The sequence below is a fragment of the Camellia sinensis genome, chromosome 15 (assembly GCF_055761805.1).
Source record: "Camellia sinensis isolate YWXY chromosome 15, ASM5576180v1, whole genome shotgun sequence".
NCBI lineage: Eukaryota > Viridiplantae > Streptophyta > Magnoliopsida > Ericales > Theaceae > Camellia > Camellia sinensis.
Window position 1 is genome coordinate 6,842,544 of NC_138975.1, and position 19,511 is coordinate 6,862,054.

At 38.7% G+C, this 19,511-nt stretch overlaps 2 protein-coding genes across 7 annotated transcripts; one reads left to right on the forward strand and one right to left on the reverse strand.

Annotated features, from left to right (window-relative positions):
* Window positions 1-599: 599 nt before the first annotated feature.
* PUM5 (pumilio 5) lies at window positions 600-15,664 on the reverse strand. Of its 6 annotated transcripts, none has more exons than XM_028216204.2 (10): window positions 15,437-15,664; window positions 13,428-14,192; window positions 7,586-9,006; window positions 7,343-7,484; window positions 7,133-7,240; window positions 6,251-6,463; window positions 6,046-6,156; window positions 3,176-3,367; window positions 2,055-2,226; window positions 600-912 (listed from the first exon to the last, which is right to left on the reverse strand). In XM_028216204.2, the coding sequence occupies exons 2-10, from the start codon at window positions 14,073-14,075 to the stop codon at window positions 881-883; spliced, it is 3,039 nt and encodes a 1,012-aa protein (XP_028072005.1). In that variant the 5' UTR covers window positions 14,076-14,192; window positions 15,437-15,664; the 3' UTR covers window positions 600-880. The 6 variants fall into 6 exon arrangements, with proteins under 6 accessions (XP_028072005.1, XP_028072003.1, XP_082764768.1 ...); XM_028216202.2 differs by having other exon boundaries at window positions 600-1,877; window positions 15,437-15,648; XM_082908642.1 differs by having other exon boundaries at window positions 13,428-14,659; window positions 15,437-15,638.
* A 2,464-nt stretch (window positions 15,665-18,128) lies between these two features.
* Window positions 18,129-19,354, forward strand: LOC145813834 (uncharacterized). Its single transcript, XM_082909950.1, has 2 exons — window positions 18,129-18,615; window positions 18,750-19,354. The coding sequence occupies exons 1-2, from the start codon at window positions 18,129-18,131 to the stop codon at window positions 19,352-19,354; spliced, it is 1,092 nt and encodes a 363-aa protein (XP_082766076.1).
* Window positions 19,355-19,511: the final 157 nt, after the last annotated feature.

The window sequence follows — 19,511 nt, forward strand, 5'->3', positions numbered from 1 at the left end:
AACTTTAAATTGGTGTCACATCTCCATCTCAATATAATCTCATTCCTTTTTTTTAAAACTTTAATGCCAATCCCAATTTTAATTTATTAATTACACCCATCACAGTTACCTTTAATCAATCATTCTAATTATCGATCTGCTCACACTGGATCAACCTTCCCTCCCCCAAGCATTTCCAAATAATCTTAATAATGGCGTATAATAATCCTTAAAAATAATTTATATAGTTTATACAACATTATCATCAGACTAATGGTGAGAGAAGGGCATATGATGATGACAAACGGTAAACTCTCTATCTTTTGCAGAGTAGGAAAGAATAATTCAATAACAATAATATTATACAAATATATAAAATGGTGCAACAAGCCTCTATATTATTCAAAAATAATAGTAATAACAAATTTAAAATGAATAAAGCTGAAACTTCCAGCAATGAGGTATGATGGGCTTTGCTCAGGGTCATTAACAACCCAAGAAAGATGGAACACTCAGCTTGAGATATGCATATGTGTGTGTATATACATATATAAACATCTCATAATTCTGTCTCCCTTTCAATTTACTTGAAACATGTATTTGAATTAAAAGCGACAAACTAAAAACCAATCAAATCCTTTTTCAACTAATAATTTCGCGAGCAACATTTTGAATCCTTACAAACAGCCAACCATTAATTATTCCTATACACACATTCATAAATACAGTTAAATTTATTATACATTACACACCATTTTACCAATTTTTGGAATATCAAACTGCCAACCGACTCTATAAAAGAATGGTATGGGCTGCTGCCTACATCCGCTGTTCTAACTTTATGCTGCATCAGGTTTACCCATCACCAAAGGAACAACAAACAGCAGGCCACTGTCCCATTCTAAGCAGCTTCTGCCTCCAAAGCTTCACTTTCTGCACAACAAAGATTGATGAATAATTTCCAATTATTGTCGGTATTATGATGGGATCATGAAAAACAAATAGGATAGGGGAATAAGGCTATCATAATCATTAAGTAGCTGTGATTTTGGTTAGGGAAAAATGGACAGTATACCATGGTAATGGTCAAGGCATGCCAATGCCCGATTATAAAAACAGTTACATGCACACAATTCATGTTAAGTCCATATCTTCATATCCTGTCGTAAGAAACTTAGCACAACTGTATTTCAAGTTAAATGCAGAAATCCTCCATACAAAATGGGGTTGTATTAGTAATAGTAATTTGTGCCATCACCAAAAATAGATAAGTCCGAGCAGATTGGTTTGGTTCTCAAGCAATGATGCAACATCAAGTTTTGAAGATGGCGGCCATTCACATCAATGGCTCATTTTTTTATAAATGATATGCAACTCTAAAGGCCACATAAATCACAATAAAAATCCCCATTAGTCCAAACACAGGGTTAATAAATTGTTTATTTGATTTAGAAGTTCTTGAACATATTCCATACCACATGAATTTATATGAAAGGCAATTGAGGTGGCTGAGGCAGTAGAGTTTGAGCCCCATTGAGTGGGTCTTAGAAAAATAGGAATAACGAAAGGAGATTTCTCTGGCTTATATGCATAGTTATTATTCTTCTGAGTCATAAGTTATGTCTGCATCACATAGGAGTAAGAAAGCCTGCGTAGAAAACACTGAGGACCTACTTTTGGCATCATTAAGATTATGCACCATGAAAATACTTCTAAAATGCAAAATCAGCAGTTCATCTATTTCTTTTTGCTTTTCTAGCTTCTGTTCTTTTTGCTTCCAAAGCAAATTTAAATCTAAAGAAGAAAATGAAGTTTAGGAACAAAAATGAGCAGTTTACTTCCTTTTTTTTTTTCCCCCAGCCTTTATTCTTTTTTCTTCAAAGAGAAATTATAAGTACCTACGGTAGCAAATTCAGAAGTAAAAGAATATTTATCAACAGTTCAGTAAAAGAAGTGACCACAATAGTAGAGGGGAATTACGAAATATTTATAGAAAAGAAAACTGCATAAATGACTATCTCTATTGCATCATGTGCACACTAGATAGGGAATTACGAAATATAAAATCCACACACCTTCACCGGATAATTGTTCAAAGCGAGCAACTATGTGTTTTCCATAAGTGTATTTCTTCAAAGCATGAAGATGTATCCTGATTCGATTTAGCAAAAGTTCACGTTGTGTATCATTGCTTGTGTCGAGGATCTTTTGGACCACATAATTTGCAAACTGGTCTTTCATCATTGTCTAGAATAAACCAATAAGGAAGTCATACAACAGATAGAAGCTCAATCGATACAAGCTTCAAAATCAACTCAACAGTATTCAAATGGCATATATTCCTTGAAAGCATTTGAACTATGAAGAATTACATATAGACTTTATGATTGTTCACAATATCAAAATACAAGAATATTAATACTCGTCTGCCACAGGCCAAGCAATTGAAAAACTGCATCATATAGTGCCTGTAATTCTAGGTCTTAAGCCAACCTGAAACAGCTTGACCCAACCTAGTCAACACTTGCCCCCTTGACCCAAGAATTAAAAGGCTATGTAAGTGTTTAGTTGTTAAATATATCAAAAGATTCTTATATAGGGCACCATTCCCAAGATATTTCAAAAGATTCTTAGTTGATACGTGCAAAATCTCAACATTCCTAGTAGAATATCTAAAGAAACATCGTCTATTGTTCCTATTCAGCACAATCACAATTCCCAATATTAATTGGTATAATTGCAAATGTTTGGCCTGGAAAGTGTAAGGATGCGAGTTGGAACGTGAAGGTAGTCACTTTGTATAAACAATGCCAGATATTAAGTTTCTACCAATTATGTACCCTCCCAGGTTCCCCCCAAAAGTTCCAATTTACAGGAATCTCCTGGGTACTAGTACTACAAAAGGAAAAGTTTAAATCATAATATAAGAATATTTTCAAATCTCACTTCTTTGAAAGAAGAGGGCATAAGCTCAACACAAAAAACAGGTAGCACCTTAACTAAATATAGCAAGGGCTGGTGTCTGTATCTGAGCCTATTGATTAACATGAAATATGGACCAATCCCAGATTGGTTCAGCCTGACAGGTGTGCACTTAAAAGACTTGGGTAATTTTTACAAACAAAATAACTTATTTGCTGAGTATCTCATAACTAATCAACACCACAAGTATTCTAAAACTTTCAGTTCTACTTACCAATAAATTATCGTTTTCAGACTGCCCAAGAATCTCCTCAATCAAGAGTTCCCGTTCAGCTGCATCACAATGCTCCAAACACTTCTCAATAACATTCGATGCATATTTATGTTGACTCATTTGTACAATTTTTCCAGTCAACTTGCTGATGATTTGGCTTCTTTCATGAGCCTTTCCCCTTTCCAAAACATGCTGCAAGCATTTCATTCAATTCAGTATAATAATTAAACATGTAATTTGGGAAACATGAGGAAAAAGAAAGCATAAAAACAAAGAAGAAAGAAGAGAAATCCAAAGTGGGTAACCATCTGAAGTTCATACAGAAAGAAGAAATCCCTATGTACACAGGGATTTAATCTATTGTGCATTCAAACAACCATGCATGCATATTTGCATATCTAAAAAACTAGTTAGACAAGAACATAAAATACATAGCAAACAATTCAATTAATTATAAAATTCAAATAAAATTTCCAAAATCCTTACCGGCATTCTAAGAAGCACGGATACTTCTAAGAAGGTAACGTATCCGTGTCATGTCCGTCTCGGACACCGACACTCTTTGGACACTCTTAGGACACGTGTCCAACACTTTTCAAAACGTGTCCTATTTTTAAATTTTTTTAAAGACCTAGACACTCTTTGGACATTTGGAGGACACACGTGTCAATCACTTAAACACACACAGGTGCCTATCGATTAGACATATGTAAAACTAATTATAAGTTTGAACAAAACAACTTAAGATACAATAATAAAACAAAACCCATATAAATTTATAGGAATTAGTGTCATATTGCATTTTTTATTATCTTTGAATGATATATTTATATATATAATATTAATAAATATATAAAATTATATATTTCGTGCGTGTTCTCCACGTGTCATGTCCTGCATTATTTGAAAATTAACGCGTCGGTGTGTCCGTGTCGTATCTGTATCGTGTCACGCGTCCGTATCCATGCTTCTTAGCCAGCATTGCAGTGATTAAATATGGAAGAATCTTATCTCTTGATATAATCGCAGCATTTTTATCAAATTAACTGTTTGTCGTACTGATCCTAGGACTCGGATCTGTACGGCTACAAATTTCATGCACACAAAGCCAGTGTATTCACAGGGCTTGTTCTAATACACTGGACAAAGACAAAGGCAGTTGCTTCAAATTCCAGAATTGGAATGTATTTTGCTTCTCTTCTTATATTACAAGCTATTCGTACACTATAATATTTGAATTTCTTGATAGCATGAAATCATCTCAACTATCAACATAGTTTTAAGTTCCATCACAATAGTTCTACAACAAAAGAACCACAAGCTTCTATGCAGTGGCAGAAAATTGCAATTCCAGAGTGAAGCATCATTGCAAGACACAAGGATTTGCATCTTTGATGGAATAGCAAAATATATGGCACTACTAATGAAGGACATAAGGTAGACATGATTTCAACCATGGTTTTAAAAACCGGACCGGACCGGCCGGTTCAACCGGTGACCGGATGGGGTTCCGGTCCGGTCGACCCTCTTAAACCGGCCATTTGAAAAAACCGGCCTATTTTTTGAAAACCGGTGAACCCACCGGTCAAACCGGTCGACCCGGTCACGGGTTGATCAAACCGGTCCGGCCCCCTTTTTTTTTTTCCTGTTTTTTTATTTTCTTTCTTTCTTATTTTATATATATATATATATATATATTATATATTATATATATAATAAAAATTTAATTGGAAACTCTCTTTTAAGGGTCTCCTCTTGTGAGGAATCCCATTGAGAGCTTGAAATTATTGTGAAAGCTTCCATCTATTTATAAGAAAAAAATTCTTCCAAAAAACTCAAGAAATCTACGTGGGATTCAATCAAATTCATTGGAGGGAAACTTAAAATTTGATATCCCTCCAAAAATTTTGCTCTTCTTTCAATCAAAGTGTTTGAATTAAAATCATATGGAAGGAATATTAAATATTTAATTTCTTCTTCCAAAATGAAAATTAATAATATTTTTAAATATATTTTTATATTTTTTAATAAAAAAAGTATTAAGAGAAATATTTAAGATTATTAAAATTTTTAATTTATAATTTTATTACTTATATTTTTATTTAAATATAATTTTAATATATTTATGGCGTCACGGTTCGATTCCGGTTCAACCCGACGGTTGAACCGGTGACCCGTCCACCCGATCATTTTTCCGGTTCATTCACCGGTCCGGTTTTTAAAACATTGATTTCAACATTACGAACTCGACATAGACTTTTAGTATTCTGGTATTAAAAGCATCATCTTGGTGCTCCTTGGAATGTTAAATGAGAAAATGTTGAGTACTTTTAAGGCCTAGGGACCTTTTTTCAAGGAATCACTAACAGAATAGCTGCTGGCTGAAAAAGGAAAAACAAATGAGAGTCATAACAGAAAATCAAAGTACCAGGAGGAAATTTAAGTTATGGAATGGCGACTAGTTAGCTGGATATCAAATATTAAAATGTTAATACAAGCCTTAAACGGTGATGCCAGACTTGAAACACCAAATCTGACCTGGAGTGCACAAACTAAAACGATTAAATTTGTGGAATTAGTTTTTTTTTCAATATATTTTTTGCATCATTTTCACATAAAAAAGACCAAACAAATAGTCTCAATAAAACATGTGAATAAAAAAAGATTATATAAATTGTGAAATTAATATCTTTTTGTTAGGCTATTCAAGTTAAATGGTATCAGATATTGTCAACAAGTATTAACAACCAAATCTGAAGCAAAAGCATAATGTTCCAAAAACTATAATTCGAATTTGTCATTGCAGTGAAAGTAATGATATGATACCATCAGGAGGAAAAAAGAAAAAAAGATAATCAAAAAAGACCAACCTGGGTAACATAATTTCCATATTGTTCTTGAGCAAGAACATAAGCAGAGTCCAGGATTTCATCAACTATGCATTGACTTTGCAAATCATCTGAACAATGCTCCAAAACTCTCTATAATATACCAAGAAAAAGGGGAGAGTTCAATATAACATTACAAACAAGTCATGAAAGGTGCCTTCTCACCAAAGAAACAGTAAAATATCACCTGAATAACACGGCAACCATAGGGATGAGTGGAAAGATTAGCAACTTGGCCCCGGAAGGCAGAAATAATAAACCCAATTTTCTCCGTCGGAATGCATTCAATGCACTTTTGTATGACATGATTTCCATTTTGATCTCTCACACATCTCATGACATGGCCATCAAGCTCATGCACAAGCTGTGTTTTCTGGTCAGGTTCAATAACCTCGAGGGCCTAGAATGAGAATCCAGAAAAGGATCAAATATTAAAGGAGTTACAATTAAACATTTAAGAGATAAGAATAAATGAGGACTATATAGAACTAGCACCCAATTCACAAACACAGTCAAATTTCCAAAGAAACATTAATACAAAAGCATAAAAAACCTGTACATTCTGTGAAACTATTATACCACACTTTCGAGTGGTATTAATTTGAAAGAGAATAGAAATCCTATCCATTAGCAAATATTCAGCGAGACCAACCAACATCAAAACCATAAAATGATTTTTAAGTGTGCCGTCTAATAACTCAAAAATGTGGCACAAATATATGTCACAATCTAGCTGAGGATATCATGTGTAAATAACTACTGTTTTTGTATTACAAACAGAAGCAGCTGATTTTTATTTTTGCATTCATTATACGCTCCTAGAGAAAAGGAAATATTTGGAACCAAAACATAGATAGAAGCCCATCCTCATTTGTAAGACAACAAGAAGAGCAATTTACATCGACAAACTAAGAGGCAAGCAGTCATATTCAAGAAAATAAATTTAAAACCATAGCAACTATTAACAAATGTATTCACACTTCTTACATATCTAAGTATTAACCTTTTAAGTACAAAACCTTGTGTCAACAAGCCTCTTGAAATTGCGAGGTCATAAAAATTCACTTACCTTCTGAATTACACGACATCCATACATCTGCAAACTTAAAGTTAACATCTGTCCTGAAAGTTGATCTGCAAGTTCCTTCCTTTGTTCGCAAGTTCCATGCTCAAAAAACTGTCAGCATTTAAGAGTGGTTTGGGGGTAGAGAAAAGGAGCTAACCATATCAAATTATGTTTGATAGATACACACGTATGAACATAACTTTGAAAGCATACCTTTTGAATGACATAGTTCCCAAAAACATCTGTCATTAACTTTGAAGCATGAGGAAGAACTTCTTTGAAAACAGATGCCTTCTCTTCAACCCCACAGTTTTCCAACTTCTGCTGAATAAACCGACTTCCATGTTGATCAACACTGAGGTAAAGATACAAAAGAAATTATTTTCCATATTGAAGATAATATTGCAATTACATTATAAAGATGAAATGGCAAACAACCTAGGTATAAAACATCACCTGAGTTCAACAATACGCCCAGCAATATCAGGGAGGTCAATTTTACGACCACTGCTGGATTTTAGCTCTTCCAGAAAAGAATGTTTTTTAGTGTCATTAAAGGAGTCACCTCCTCTTTGTCCTTGCCATCCAGAGTATACTCCCACATTTCTACTAGAACCTTGAGAAAATCTCAATTCATTTCTGTTTCCTGGATGATTTGCTCCTGCCACAGGAGATGCTGGCAGCAATGGACTGCCTAGAGGTGAAACTGGAAATTGTGTCATGACACCCATGCTTGGTGGACTTCCATAGTAACTACTAGCTGTGATTCCTCCTTTTCTTGGACTAAGAATGTTCAGACTTCCAGTTGCTGAAGGATGGAATGTCTGATCACCCCTATAAGCAGCAACAGTTGCTTCCTTTTGTGAAGCAAAAGAACCAACTTGGTCCCCAGGTACACCCATTGACGCCAACCAACCATATTGACCTGAAGCACCATATGCATCCTCAGCAGGGTGCTGGAAGTATTGCATTTGAAGGGGGTCCAGGAAAGGAGGTTGCAGCAACAACCCATGCTGTCCATAGAACTTGTTTATATGTTGTAAATCACCTGTATGTGGAATGCCTTCCCCTGTTGAAACACCAGGAGTTCGACTATTGAAGCTTTGACCAGATGCAGCATCATATTGCATAGGTATACCAGTATCAGATGGATATCCGGCTATAAATGGGGGAAGAAATGCAGAGCTCATAACATAACCGCCCACACTGTATTGAGGAGGGTATAAGCCAGATGGATGTAAACCAGGATAAAATGGATTCCCTGAAGACATATAGGCTGCTGCCGTTGCATATAAAGGAGGTGTGAGTCCAGGAGGTTGCAGAACTGGTTGTACCTCAGCTGAGGAAAACTTTGGGTGGCCATGAGAAACTTTTTCCATGCCACTGTGTGAGAGGTTCACTCCTTGAGAAATCACTTGGCCTTGAGCTCCATGAACTTGATAACTTGCACCTCGTCGGGAAAAAGGCTGCTGTTGCATATTATTCCCATGACATTTCTGTTCTTGTAGAGAAAAAGTATCTGACCTGGTGGGACCACTAACACACACCTTCTCCCCAGAACCAGCATCCTTATTGATTAGTTCAACACTTTGATGGGGTGGTGAACCCTCAATTGTGGCAGGATATGATTTTTTTGGCAAAGAGGTAATTGACGGTTTATCATTGGATGTTAACCCATGATCATTTGCAGCTTCAGTATTCACATCCGCATAAACATTGACAGAGCCTGATTTTGAGTCTGAGAACTTTGAAACGTTCAGAGAAAGATTATCCAATGAAATGGCTTGAACATCATGATCAACGGGCTCCTCTGTTGTAACATGGCTTGAGGAACGAGACTGATTGTACACAGGAGAAGGGGTGCGGGGAAAGTCTTCCTAAGATTCAGAAGGAAAATGTAGCAAATCATAAGCATTAGGCAACACACACAATTACAACCCTCTAATACTCACCAAAAAAAAAAAGACAAAATACACAAAAATTAACCTCCTAATGACCAAAAATTGTAACTTAACAATCTAGTGTTCAATAATGTTTAATGAACCAACTTGGTTCCACACTGAAGCATCAATAATTTTTTACCCACTACTTAATAGTTTCAGTCTACTTAATAGTTTCAGTCATAATTGTTTATAGGAATGCAAATATACAGGTACATTACATTAGCAAATATATGTCTAGTAATATCTGATAAGATAACTTCCTTAACAGTTCACTGTATTGATCCAGGCATGAAAGTATGGGTGTTTTGTTACTTTTGTAAAACAGGTGGCTTTGTAGGGCTTTTCTAGGCTCACAAGCACCATGATTGAGATTTGAAACTATACCACCAATAGTAGCTTGTCATAAGGACTCAGTGACCTTTTTTTTTTTTTTTGATAAGTAATTAAATTTATTAGAAAAGCATCAAAAAGATGCAAAGAATACAATAAACCTAGGACTCCTAACCAATAACTTTATCCAAAAAATCTATGAAAACAAATATATCCAGGTCGGCCCGTGACTCCAACCAAGTGCATAAAGTAAGCAACAATCAATTCTCAAGCCAAGACACCGAATGAGTAATCTCGAGAAACGTCCGTCGATTCCTCTCCAACCAAACCAGCTACATCAAACAAAAAGGCGTGACGGACCAAATCCACCGACGTTGACGACCAACACGAGCACCTCGCCAACCCCATAACATCTCCAACACCCCCTTGGGCTGCACCCCAACATCCCCAAACAAAGACCATACCAATCCCCATAGTCGTGATGCAACATCACAATGAAGAAATAAATGATCCACCGACTCTGCATCCGCACAACACATACAACAGCGATTCACTAAGACATGACCTCGACGAACCAAATTGTCAATAGTGAGATTCCGGCCCAAAGCAGCTGTCCACAAAAAGAACACTACCTCAGATGGAACACCCGGAACCTAAATGCTTCGCCAAGGGAACAACGTAGTCGCCTCCCCCACCAAACTCCGATAAAAGGATGACGCAGTAAAGAGTCCTTTTGTACCCAACACTGCCCACACAACCCCATCCTCCCCTTGCCCAACGAGCCCCAAACCATATAACAACCCCAGCATCTCCTCCAATTGAGTAGCCTCCCAACCCTGAACTGCCCGCCACAGGTGGACGTCCCAAACCACCACCTCTACATTGCCCAAATAGTTCGCCACAGTCACCTCTGGCTCCGCCGCAATGCCAAAAATCAAAGAGAATCGATCCTCCAACAACACCTCCCCACACCATTTATCCCTTCAAAACCGAACCCTCTCCCCATTTCCCACTCGAAAATGCACCTGATCCCAAAACTCATCCCTCCCAAACCAAATCCCTTTCCACAATCCCCGCCCATGAATTCCTGTAACATTATCCGTCCTCCAATCCCTGCTATCCACTCCAAACTTTGCAGCAATCACCCTCCGCCAAAGCCAGTCTCACTCCCACGCAAACTGCCAAAACCATTTACGCAATAAGGCTCGATTAAAAGTGACCAAACTCCAAACCCCCAAACCACCCGCCTCCTTTGGACAACAAATCCGATCCCATCCCACCAAATGATAACGGAAAACTTCCTCTCCACTCCCCCACAAAAAATCTCCCTGTAGCTTCTCCAAACGTCGAGCCACCAAAACCGGGATTACCTGTACCGACATGAAGTCGGAATACTACTCAGCACACTGTTAATCAAAGTTAAACGCCCCCCTTTTGACAAATAGTGCTTTTTCCAACCTGTCAGCCGCCACTGCACTCGCTCCACCATGCCATTCCACACCCCTAGCGTCTTGAAGGTAGCACCCAACGGCAAGCCTAAATAAGATATTGGCAAAGCTGACACTTTGCACCCCAAAATAGTTGCTAACATGGTGACTCTGTCAACCTCCCCTATTGGGATTAACTCAAACTTACTCAAATTCACTCTCAAGCCCGAGACCGCCTCAAAATACAACAAAACACAAAGCAAATAGCAGTACTAGGATTTTGAGATAAAATACTTCAAACTAAACAGATTTTTCTCCAGCACTAAACACTTTAAAATGAAAAGATCAATGTCGTTTTCCTGGATTCATCTTTATCTAGATCAAATAAATTAAAATGAAAAGATTGTTCATGAATTATAAGTAAATCTATAATTATTGCACAAGGTTATGAAAGTAAGTATAAAAGGGTGAGATGACCTGTGTTACATGGACTCGCCACTTTGGCGCGAAATGCCCGTGTCGACACGACACGACACGGGTGCGGGTGTGGGATCTGTGTCGGATTCGTCTATTCTCTATCGGACACGGCTCACAGCAACAAAAATGAAAGAGGTGAGAGTAAGAGATAAGAGATAACCTGGTCGAATGATCCGGTCGAATGATCTAGTCGAAGCTCCATCCGGTCGATCCAGTCGAAGATCGAAGCTCCGTCAGTCGATCGAACAGCCGACCACCACAAACGACTTCGAAAAGCCTCTCTCTCTCTCTCACCTTCTCTCTATCCCTCGCGATCGCGATCTATGGCTTCCCTTTTCTCTCCCTCTCTCTGTCGTTCCTCTCTTGATTCCTTCGTATCTATCTATACATAATAATAATAATAGTTTATATATAATAATAGTAATAGTAAAGGAACTGAATAATAAATAACAATAACTATTATTATAATATATTATATAATAATTATTATATAACATATAATATATTTATAAGATAATATATACTTATATATATTACTTAAAAAAATAAATATATGTATGTAAAATAAAATAAAAAAAATTAATTGGAACATATTATTTAAAAAATATAATAAATAAATAAAATAATTAATGTATATTAAAATAAAAATATTTATAAAAAAATTAAAAAAATTTGACGTGTCCCTTGTTGTATCAGTATTCCCATTTTTTAGAAATTATCGTGTCCCGTATTTGCGTGATAATAAATATATATATTTTTTTTAAGAACTATTTAACGTATCCCCGTACCCGTTTCCAAATTTGGATACATATCCACGTATCCTTAATTTTTAATTTTGAAGTGTCCGACCCTTAGATACGCACCCGCACCCGCACCCAACACCCGTACCCGCGTCCGTGTAACTTAGGAGACGACAACCATTCACTCAAGAAGGCAATAACAAAAGATAAAGTTGTTTTGATTCATTCCCTGCATTTAAGCAGGAAGAAAAGAAGATTGCAGGCTGGCTGTGGGCCCTAATGGCAATCATGGTAGGCACTAAGATGGCGTGAGACCACCAGAGGTGTAGAGGGAGAGAGCTAAGACATCCCAGATTAGGGAGTGGCAAAGAGGGAGGAGAACCTCTGAAGGCTCTAATGTAGGGAGAAGCTATATGTGTAAGGAGAAGCTTTGCTGCATATGGAGGGAAAGATCTTTTTATAGGAGAGGTGGGCCATGCAGGTTAGCTCACACTCAACAGTTGTGTCAAGTAGGTGCAATACACCTTACAAGGTTTCACAATGGGTAGTTGTGATGCGCTTCCCAAGGTATCACATGACTTGGTCAATCTTGGTCTTAGTGCAAAGGCCTTTCTGTCTTGTTTCTACCTGATCAAATGATTATTTTGGAAAGTAGACTAAAAGCTAGCTTTTTGGATTCTTTGGATTTTTTTTTTTTTTGAAAAAACGTGCAAAAAAGTAGAGAGGTGATATGACCTAAAAAAACCAAAAAATTGGCTTTTAACCAACTTCCCAAAATAAAGTGGGGCCACCCTGTGGGGATGAGCCAAGCAACTTTAGAGATTCCTCAACTCTAGCCATCAATCCACAAATCTATGGTGATCAACCACAGGATCATAGGTTGCTCAAGCATCCCCATAACTCCCTCGGGTCATAGTAGCTCTGAATTTGTTTTCTTTTGTGGAGTTTTTAGATACTCTTCATGTTTAGTTTGTTGTTTTTTTCAGTCATTTTTCCTTTGGATTTGTTAGCATTGCCTCGATGCTTCTAAGTTAATAATATTGACTTCTATTTATCCAGAAAAAAGAAAAAAAAAAAAAAATTAACCAGTCCATATGATTACTGATTAAATTTGCTATTATATTACCAAGTGTGGTAAAAAAAATTGAAAAGTTGACTTTTCGATTTTTCCCTAATACACCACATAATGATAGATCACAAAGTCTAATAATAAGTTAAATGTTGCACATATCAACAGATACAAGAAGAATTTCCAGCAAAATCTCTCGATGAAGAACATCATTCTAATTTTTAGAATATGGTTATGATGCCCAACAACCAAATTTCAAACAAAACAAAACAAAAATATGAAAGAGTAGACAACTCAGATCAAGTTCTATACCTGTATAAGAGCGACCAAGCTTTTATGATGAGCTGTCAAAGAAGCTGCATGATATCCAGGCGTGAATGCATTAATACTTTCCAAACAATTATCCGAAGCTTGCTGGGGTGGCCTATCATCTTCAGGCTCCTCGTTATGAGTAGAAAGGGAAGCTCGAGCGAAGTGCAGGGATCCATTGCCACTGTCATCAAAGGAGGTTAGTCTCCAATTATTGCCAAAACCACCCATTTGACCTACAAGGCATCGATTCTCCTCTGAGATTATAGGTGGAGGAAGCCTTGGATTCAAGTTAACATTAGAATAGTAATAGGTAAAATAGGCTGGATCAGCACGCAGTTGTTCCTCAGACTCGTAATTTTCTGTTGAACTACTAAAACTTGCCAAGCTTGAATTCAGATTAGAGCTCTGTTGAGCCATAAGGTTCCCAAAAGCTGCAAATGAACCCTCCATACTTGGAGGTGCACTACCACTTCGATTTGGTACCATGTTGCTCTGATCCCCGCAAACTCTGTGCCTCTTCAGAAGCAATCCCAACTCATTTGCTGCAGTATTATTCAGTGGTGGTGCAAATGTTGCAGCATCCTTCGAAGAGGACCAATTTCTAGGTCCACTGCTTTCCATCATTCTCATAGGGCTCTCAGTTGCCATCCTACTGGAAGAGTGAAAATTATTTTTTTCTACCAACAATGTGTTTCACATATCTTCTGGACTACAGCTGATCCCATGTTATCCAGGTCCTCTTCAACTTAAAGTTTCTGGATAGCTCTATAAAGAAAAACAATAAGGACGAGAAGAACTCTCATCAAAGATATGAGGAAAACAGACAACAAGCACAGCAACTGACATGGTAATTCTAGCCTTAATTATGAATAGACCACTGGCAAATTACAAATGAAATTCACATAGCCAAAGTTGTCCCAATTGAAGTGCTGCAGTAGCTGATACAACTATCAAACTACAAAAAAGGTGGTGAATTGAGAAAGAAGATGCAGGACATAAATTTTTGCTGTGCATGTACTAGCTGTTAGGCTTGCTCTTTTCTGTCTGTGTTTTACCAGTGACAAGTGATCTGTGGCTGTGCCCAGTCCCATTACAACATCCCTACCCGTATGAATAACAGCTGAGGCTAAGCAAAGCAGGGCAGGGAGACTCCAAATAAAACTATCCTCATCCTTGTAACCTTAGGTTAGGAGGGCTTGGATACGAGCATCGGGTGCAGGTGGGATATGCATCTGAAAGTGGGATATGACACAGGGAAATATTCATATATAAAATGTTATAAATGGTTTTGTATAATATTCATATATAAAATGTAACCTAGGTTAGCTGATGCTAAAACTATTGCATATTGCATAATATTCGTTTGTAAAATGTTACAAAGTATGTAGAAATGTACTTGAAATTAAATAGAATTTAGAAAAAATATTTATTGACTTTCACGGTTTTCATGTGATAATAGTTTTCTTTTCTTGATATATGTGGTATTTGCCCATATCAACTAATCAAATCTCTCAACATTTGGGGGATAAATAAGACGATCAAAGTTAAGTGGGTTAGTCATAATCACACAAAAATCATAAGAATCCACAGACAGTCATGATCTACTTTTTTTTCCCCTTTCGTTACTTTCGATGAAATAAATGCACAATCTTTACACCCAATTTTAGTCAAACTTCAGCACCATCTCTGGCATAAACAGACACTAGAAATAGAACTCGAAAGTCAAGTTAAGCTAAAACAAAATATAACTCATTATTCATTGATCGTAAAGCAGAACCACAATCTTCACACAACAGTATGTATCACGTCAGCAACACACACACACGCACACACACACATATATATGTATAGCTAAACCTCTGTAAAACGGCGAAAGCAGAGTCTTGGACAGCTTTGACAAAGAAGAAAACCATGAAAAACAACACAGAAGATAGAGAGAGATGAGAATTCAAAGGAAATGCTCGAAAATTAGAACCCTAGTGGAGACGATGATGAGGAGAGAGACTCACCTTGAAGTGGTTTGGGAGTTGACTAAGGAGACAAACCCTAACGAAGTTGGAAAACCTCAAAGGTGTGTGAAGCTCGATGATGAACTCTTCTGAAATTTCCGAGCGAAGAGAGAGAGAGAGAGCGAGAGAGAGGGTTTGTATTGTATTCTTTTCTTTTCTTTTGTTTAAAAATACAAATGTCGCTTGCTAAACCCATCACAGTGTGTAGACATGGTGGGTTTGAAGTTTTGTTTTTTTAATATATTTTCATCTATTTTCTTGCAAGAAATAGAAATAAATTAATTTACCACTTAAATGACAGTAATGCCCTCTTGCAAATATGACAGTAATTTTTGTTTGGATAAATTATACCCATCTCTCTTAAAATTTGTAAAAAATACAATAATTTTATAGTTTTATCATAATTAAATTGTACTTTCTTAAGATTTTAATTTACATAATATATAACCATATTTATTGATAATTCGTCAGTTATATAAATCGAAAAGCTATAATGTTATATCTTTTATATTTATGTACATATTTTATTTTATTTATTATTGTGATTTTATAATATTTGCATTATTTTTCTTAGTTTATCACTTTGGTTTTAAATATTTTTTTAAGTCATTTTAACTTCGAAGGGTTTAGAAGGACAAAATAATAATAATAATAATAATTTTGCTTTTATATTTTTGTCTTTAATAAATATTTTTATATAAATGATTGATTAAGACTTGACTTTTAGGATGGACTGAAATTGTCTTATATAGTAAAAAGATCAGAAATGCTATATGAGAGGGGGATTTGCGCCAAACAATAAGGCCGAGCTATGGTAGCGCGGGGTATGGTGTTGGGCCCTGCAAGGGCCAGACCCTGTGTCTGACCGAACTGAACCAATGCGGCTCCCCGGCCCATTATGTTGGGCTGAGCAGACCGTCGACCAGAATACGGAGACACACAGATGCTCAATCAAGCTATAATTCGGCCTGATATTCGGTTAGATCCACAGTAATGCGTTAGGCCGAGCCACGGACAGTCCAGGTTGAATTTGGGCCGAGATGTTTTACAAGGTAGCGGGAGGAAACCGAGATGTCAAACCGCATGCCTCACAACCGGTCAGTTCAGATGGACCAACTTATTATAGTTCGGTCGTCCTAGTCATTGTGGTGTTTCTCCCAAGTGATAGGTCAGTCGTGATAGCCCGGTTTTGTGAGCCACCTGGACCAATGATATGAAGAAGGTAAAATCCACACCTGATATGCATCAATACCGTTTGGCGATTCGACAAACACTGTTTGGAAGTTTTGGTCTCTACACGTGTAAGGAAGGTAGAGGGGAGCACAGCTGCCTGTCTAGGAAAGGACAGCAGAGGTAATGCGCCCACAATCTCTGAGGCTACATGGCCAGCCTAGAAAATGAGGAATGGGGGGGACGTTAGAGGTAAGCAATCTAAAGGAATTCACAACTCTCTTTCTCAAAAACACTCTCTACATTCTTCTTCTTCTCCAAGTGTGTTGACTTGATCGTCGGAGGGTTTATCCGGCAGCTCACCGCCGGGCAGCTCACCTTCTTTCTGTTTTCAAGATAAGCAACGTTACGTGAAGCTTGTGCTCAAGGAGTACGGAGAACCAAGAATATTTCACCCCCGTACAATTGGTGCCATCTGTGGGAAAACTATGACAGACAAACCTTGTTCTTCAAGCTTTTTCGACCGTTTCCATGGCTAACAATGACAAAACTCTGCTGTCTATTGTCAATGGTATCACACCAGAGTCTGTCCGACGGAGAGATAGCCCTCCTGCTATTCCGATTATGGCAGGCTTGGAGACCTCTTTCAGAGGTGTGCGAGACAAACGCGCAAGGAACACTGACCACTCAAAGAGTCCAGAGGGTCGACGACGATGGGGAGAGTCATATGCTCAATGTCTGGAGCACAAACTCGGAGACCAGGACGCCCTCATTCGCAAGATAATAACTGACATGGAGGCGTTGAAGCGCCAGATCAAAGGGAAGGGTGTTACTGGAGAGGGCAACCACAGTAAGCGCATCATGCCCCCTCGCTCTAGCAGTCATCCCCAAGATAGGATGGCTTCTCTCTCCATCACCAGAAGCTATGGGGTTGGGGACTCCGACCCACAGGTAGAGAGATCTGACACTCGTAACAACAGCTACAGTCCCTCACGTCCATCGACGATGTTGAGATACTCTTACTCCGCTGTTCGGGGGACCTGAGGGATATGTTAGAGGAGCGGGCTCGCCATAGAGAGACCCAAAGATTGCCGATGTTGCAAAGGCTGAGTCTCCAAATCCGTTGCAGTGAGGAAGTAGCAATGCCAGCACCTAGAGCGATGGCCCCAGCGCCAGTGGACAGAGAGCTAGCGAGACTTACCGCTACCCCACTATCCCTAGAAATCGAGAGCACGCCGCTCTCTGTCGGATTCCACTAACCTAAGTTCACGCTGTACGACAGGAAGACAAATCTGTACATGCACGTGAGTCATTACCGACAAGTAACGGCTGGCCACCGGCGTAATGACGCCTTGATGTGTCTCATATTCCCAACAAGTTTGGGAGAACTGGTCTGAAGTGGTTCGAAAGGCTCCTGAAAGGGAGCATCGAGGGGTGGCAACAACTAGCAGAGGCCTTCGTCACCAGATTCAAAACTAACACTCGAACACCGAAGGAGGTCGACCATCTCCTAAGCGTCAATATGGAATTTGGGGGCTCTTTGAAGGCATACAATGCCAAGTACTGGAAAACCTACAATGAGATCCTCGATTGCCCCACCAATCTGGCGATCGCCCAATACAAGCGGGGTCTCCCAGTCGGACATAGGCTGCGAGACTCGCTCACGATGCACCAGCCTATAACCATGGAATCTTTGATGCAGCGGATCAACGAACATATCCAAGTAGAGAATGATGCCGCCACCGCAACCGAGAAGGAAAATCTGGTCACGGTGGACATAAGAGTGGCAGGCAAGGTTCACTCGGTGGGACAGGAAGACAACCGCCCAAATGACCGAGCTAGAGACCAACATCGCGGTTCAAACTGCAATGATATGAACAAAAGGCGCATAAACAACCGAGCTGCTCCTCATGATGAAGAAGAAGATGCCAAGAGAAGGTTGAAAGCACGAACCGGCATCACCACTGTATTTAAAATCCCTATTTACTGCATCCTAAGTGAAATCCAAGGTGAACCTTACGTCCGTTAGCCGACCAAATTGGGAAACACGCAGAGGGGTTTCAACTCGAGGTATCGCTACACTTTCTATGAAGAAAAGGGGAACTGAACAGAGGACTGTGTGCCGCTCAAAAAACATTTGGAGGAACTAATGGCGGCTGGGCATCTGAACCAGTACATAGACGGCAGTATGAGAGCCGCTCCCCAAGGACAGTCGAGCCAAATGGCCTTGCTGTCCCGGATGCAGCACCTCAAGGCGTAATCAATGTCATTCACGGCATCATCGAACCAACACAAGTTTATGAGCTGAGGAGGATGATCAAGAAAGCCGAGCACATGAGGGAAGTGCTCTCCCTTCAGCCCGCCGTGAAAAAAGGAAAGACCGAGGTAAAAGACGTCATAACCTTTTTAAGCAAGGACTTGGAGAGAATTCAAATGCCTCATAATGATGCCTTAGTGGTGACCCTTCGCATCAAAGACTTTGACATCAAAAGAATTCTGATTGACCAGGGGAGTTCGATCGAGATCATGTACTATGACGCGTTCAAACAGATGAAGTTGAAGGACAAAGATTTGGCTCCAGCAACGTCTCATTTGGTTGGCTTAAACTCTTCACCGGAATGGCTGATCGGAAAGATCATATTGCCGATCAACGCAAGATTGGTCACAAAGCAAGTGGAAATTTGGGTGCTTACGGTCTCATCAACGTACAACTTAATCCTGGGCAGGGGCTGGTTGCACGCCATATAGGCAGTAACGTCAACTTACCACCAGGTCCTGCACTTTCCAACGCCAGCCGGACAAGTAGAAGAGGTTTGGGGAGATCAGGTAATAGAAAAACAGTGCTTTGTCGTAGTAAATGGCAACCGGGCTGCCAAAGGCTTCGTTCAAATGATAGAAGGACCAG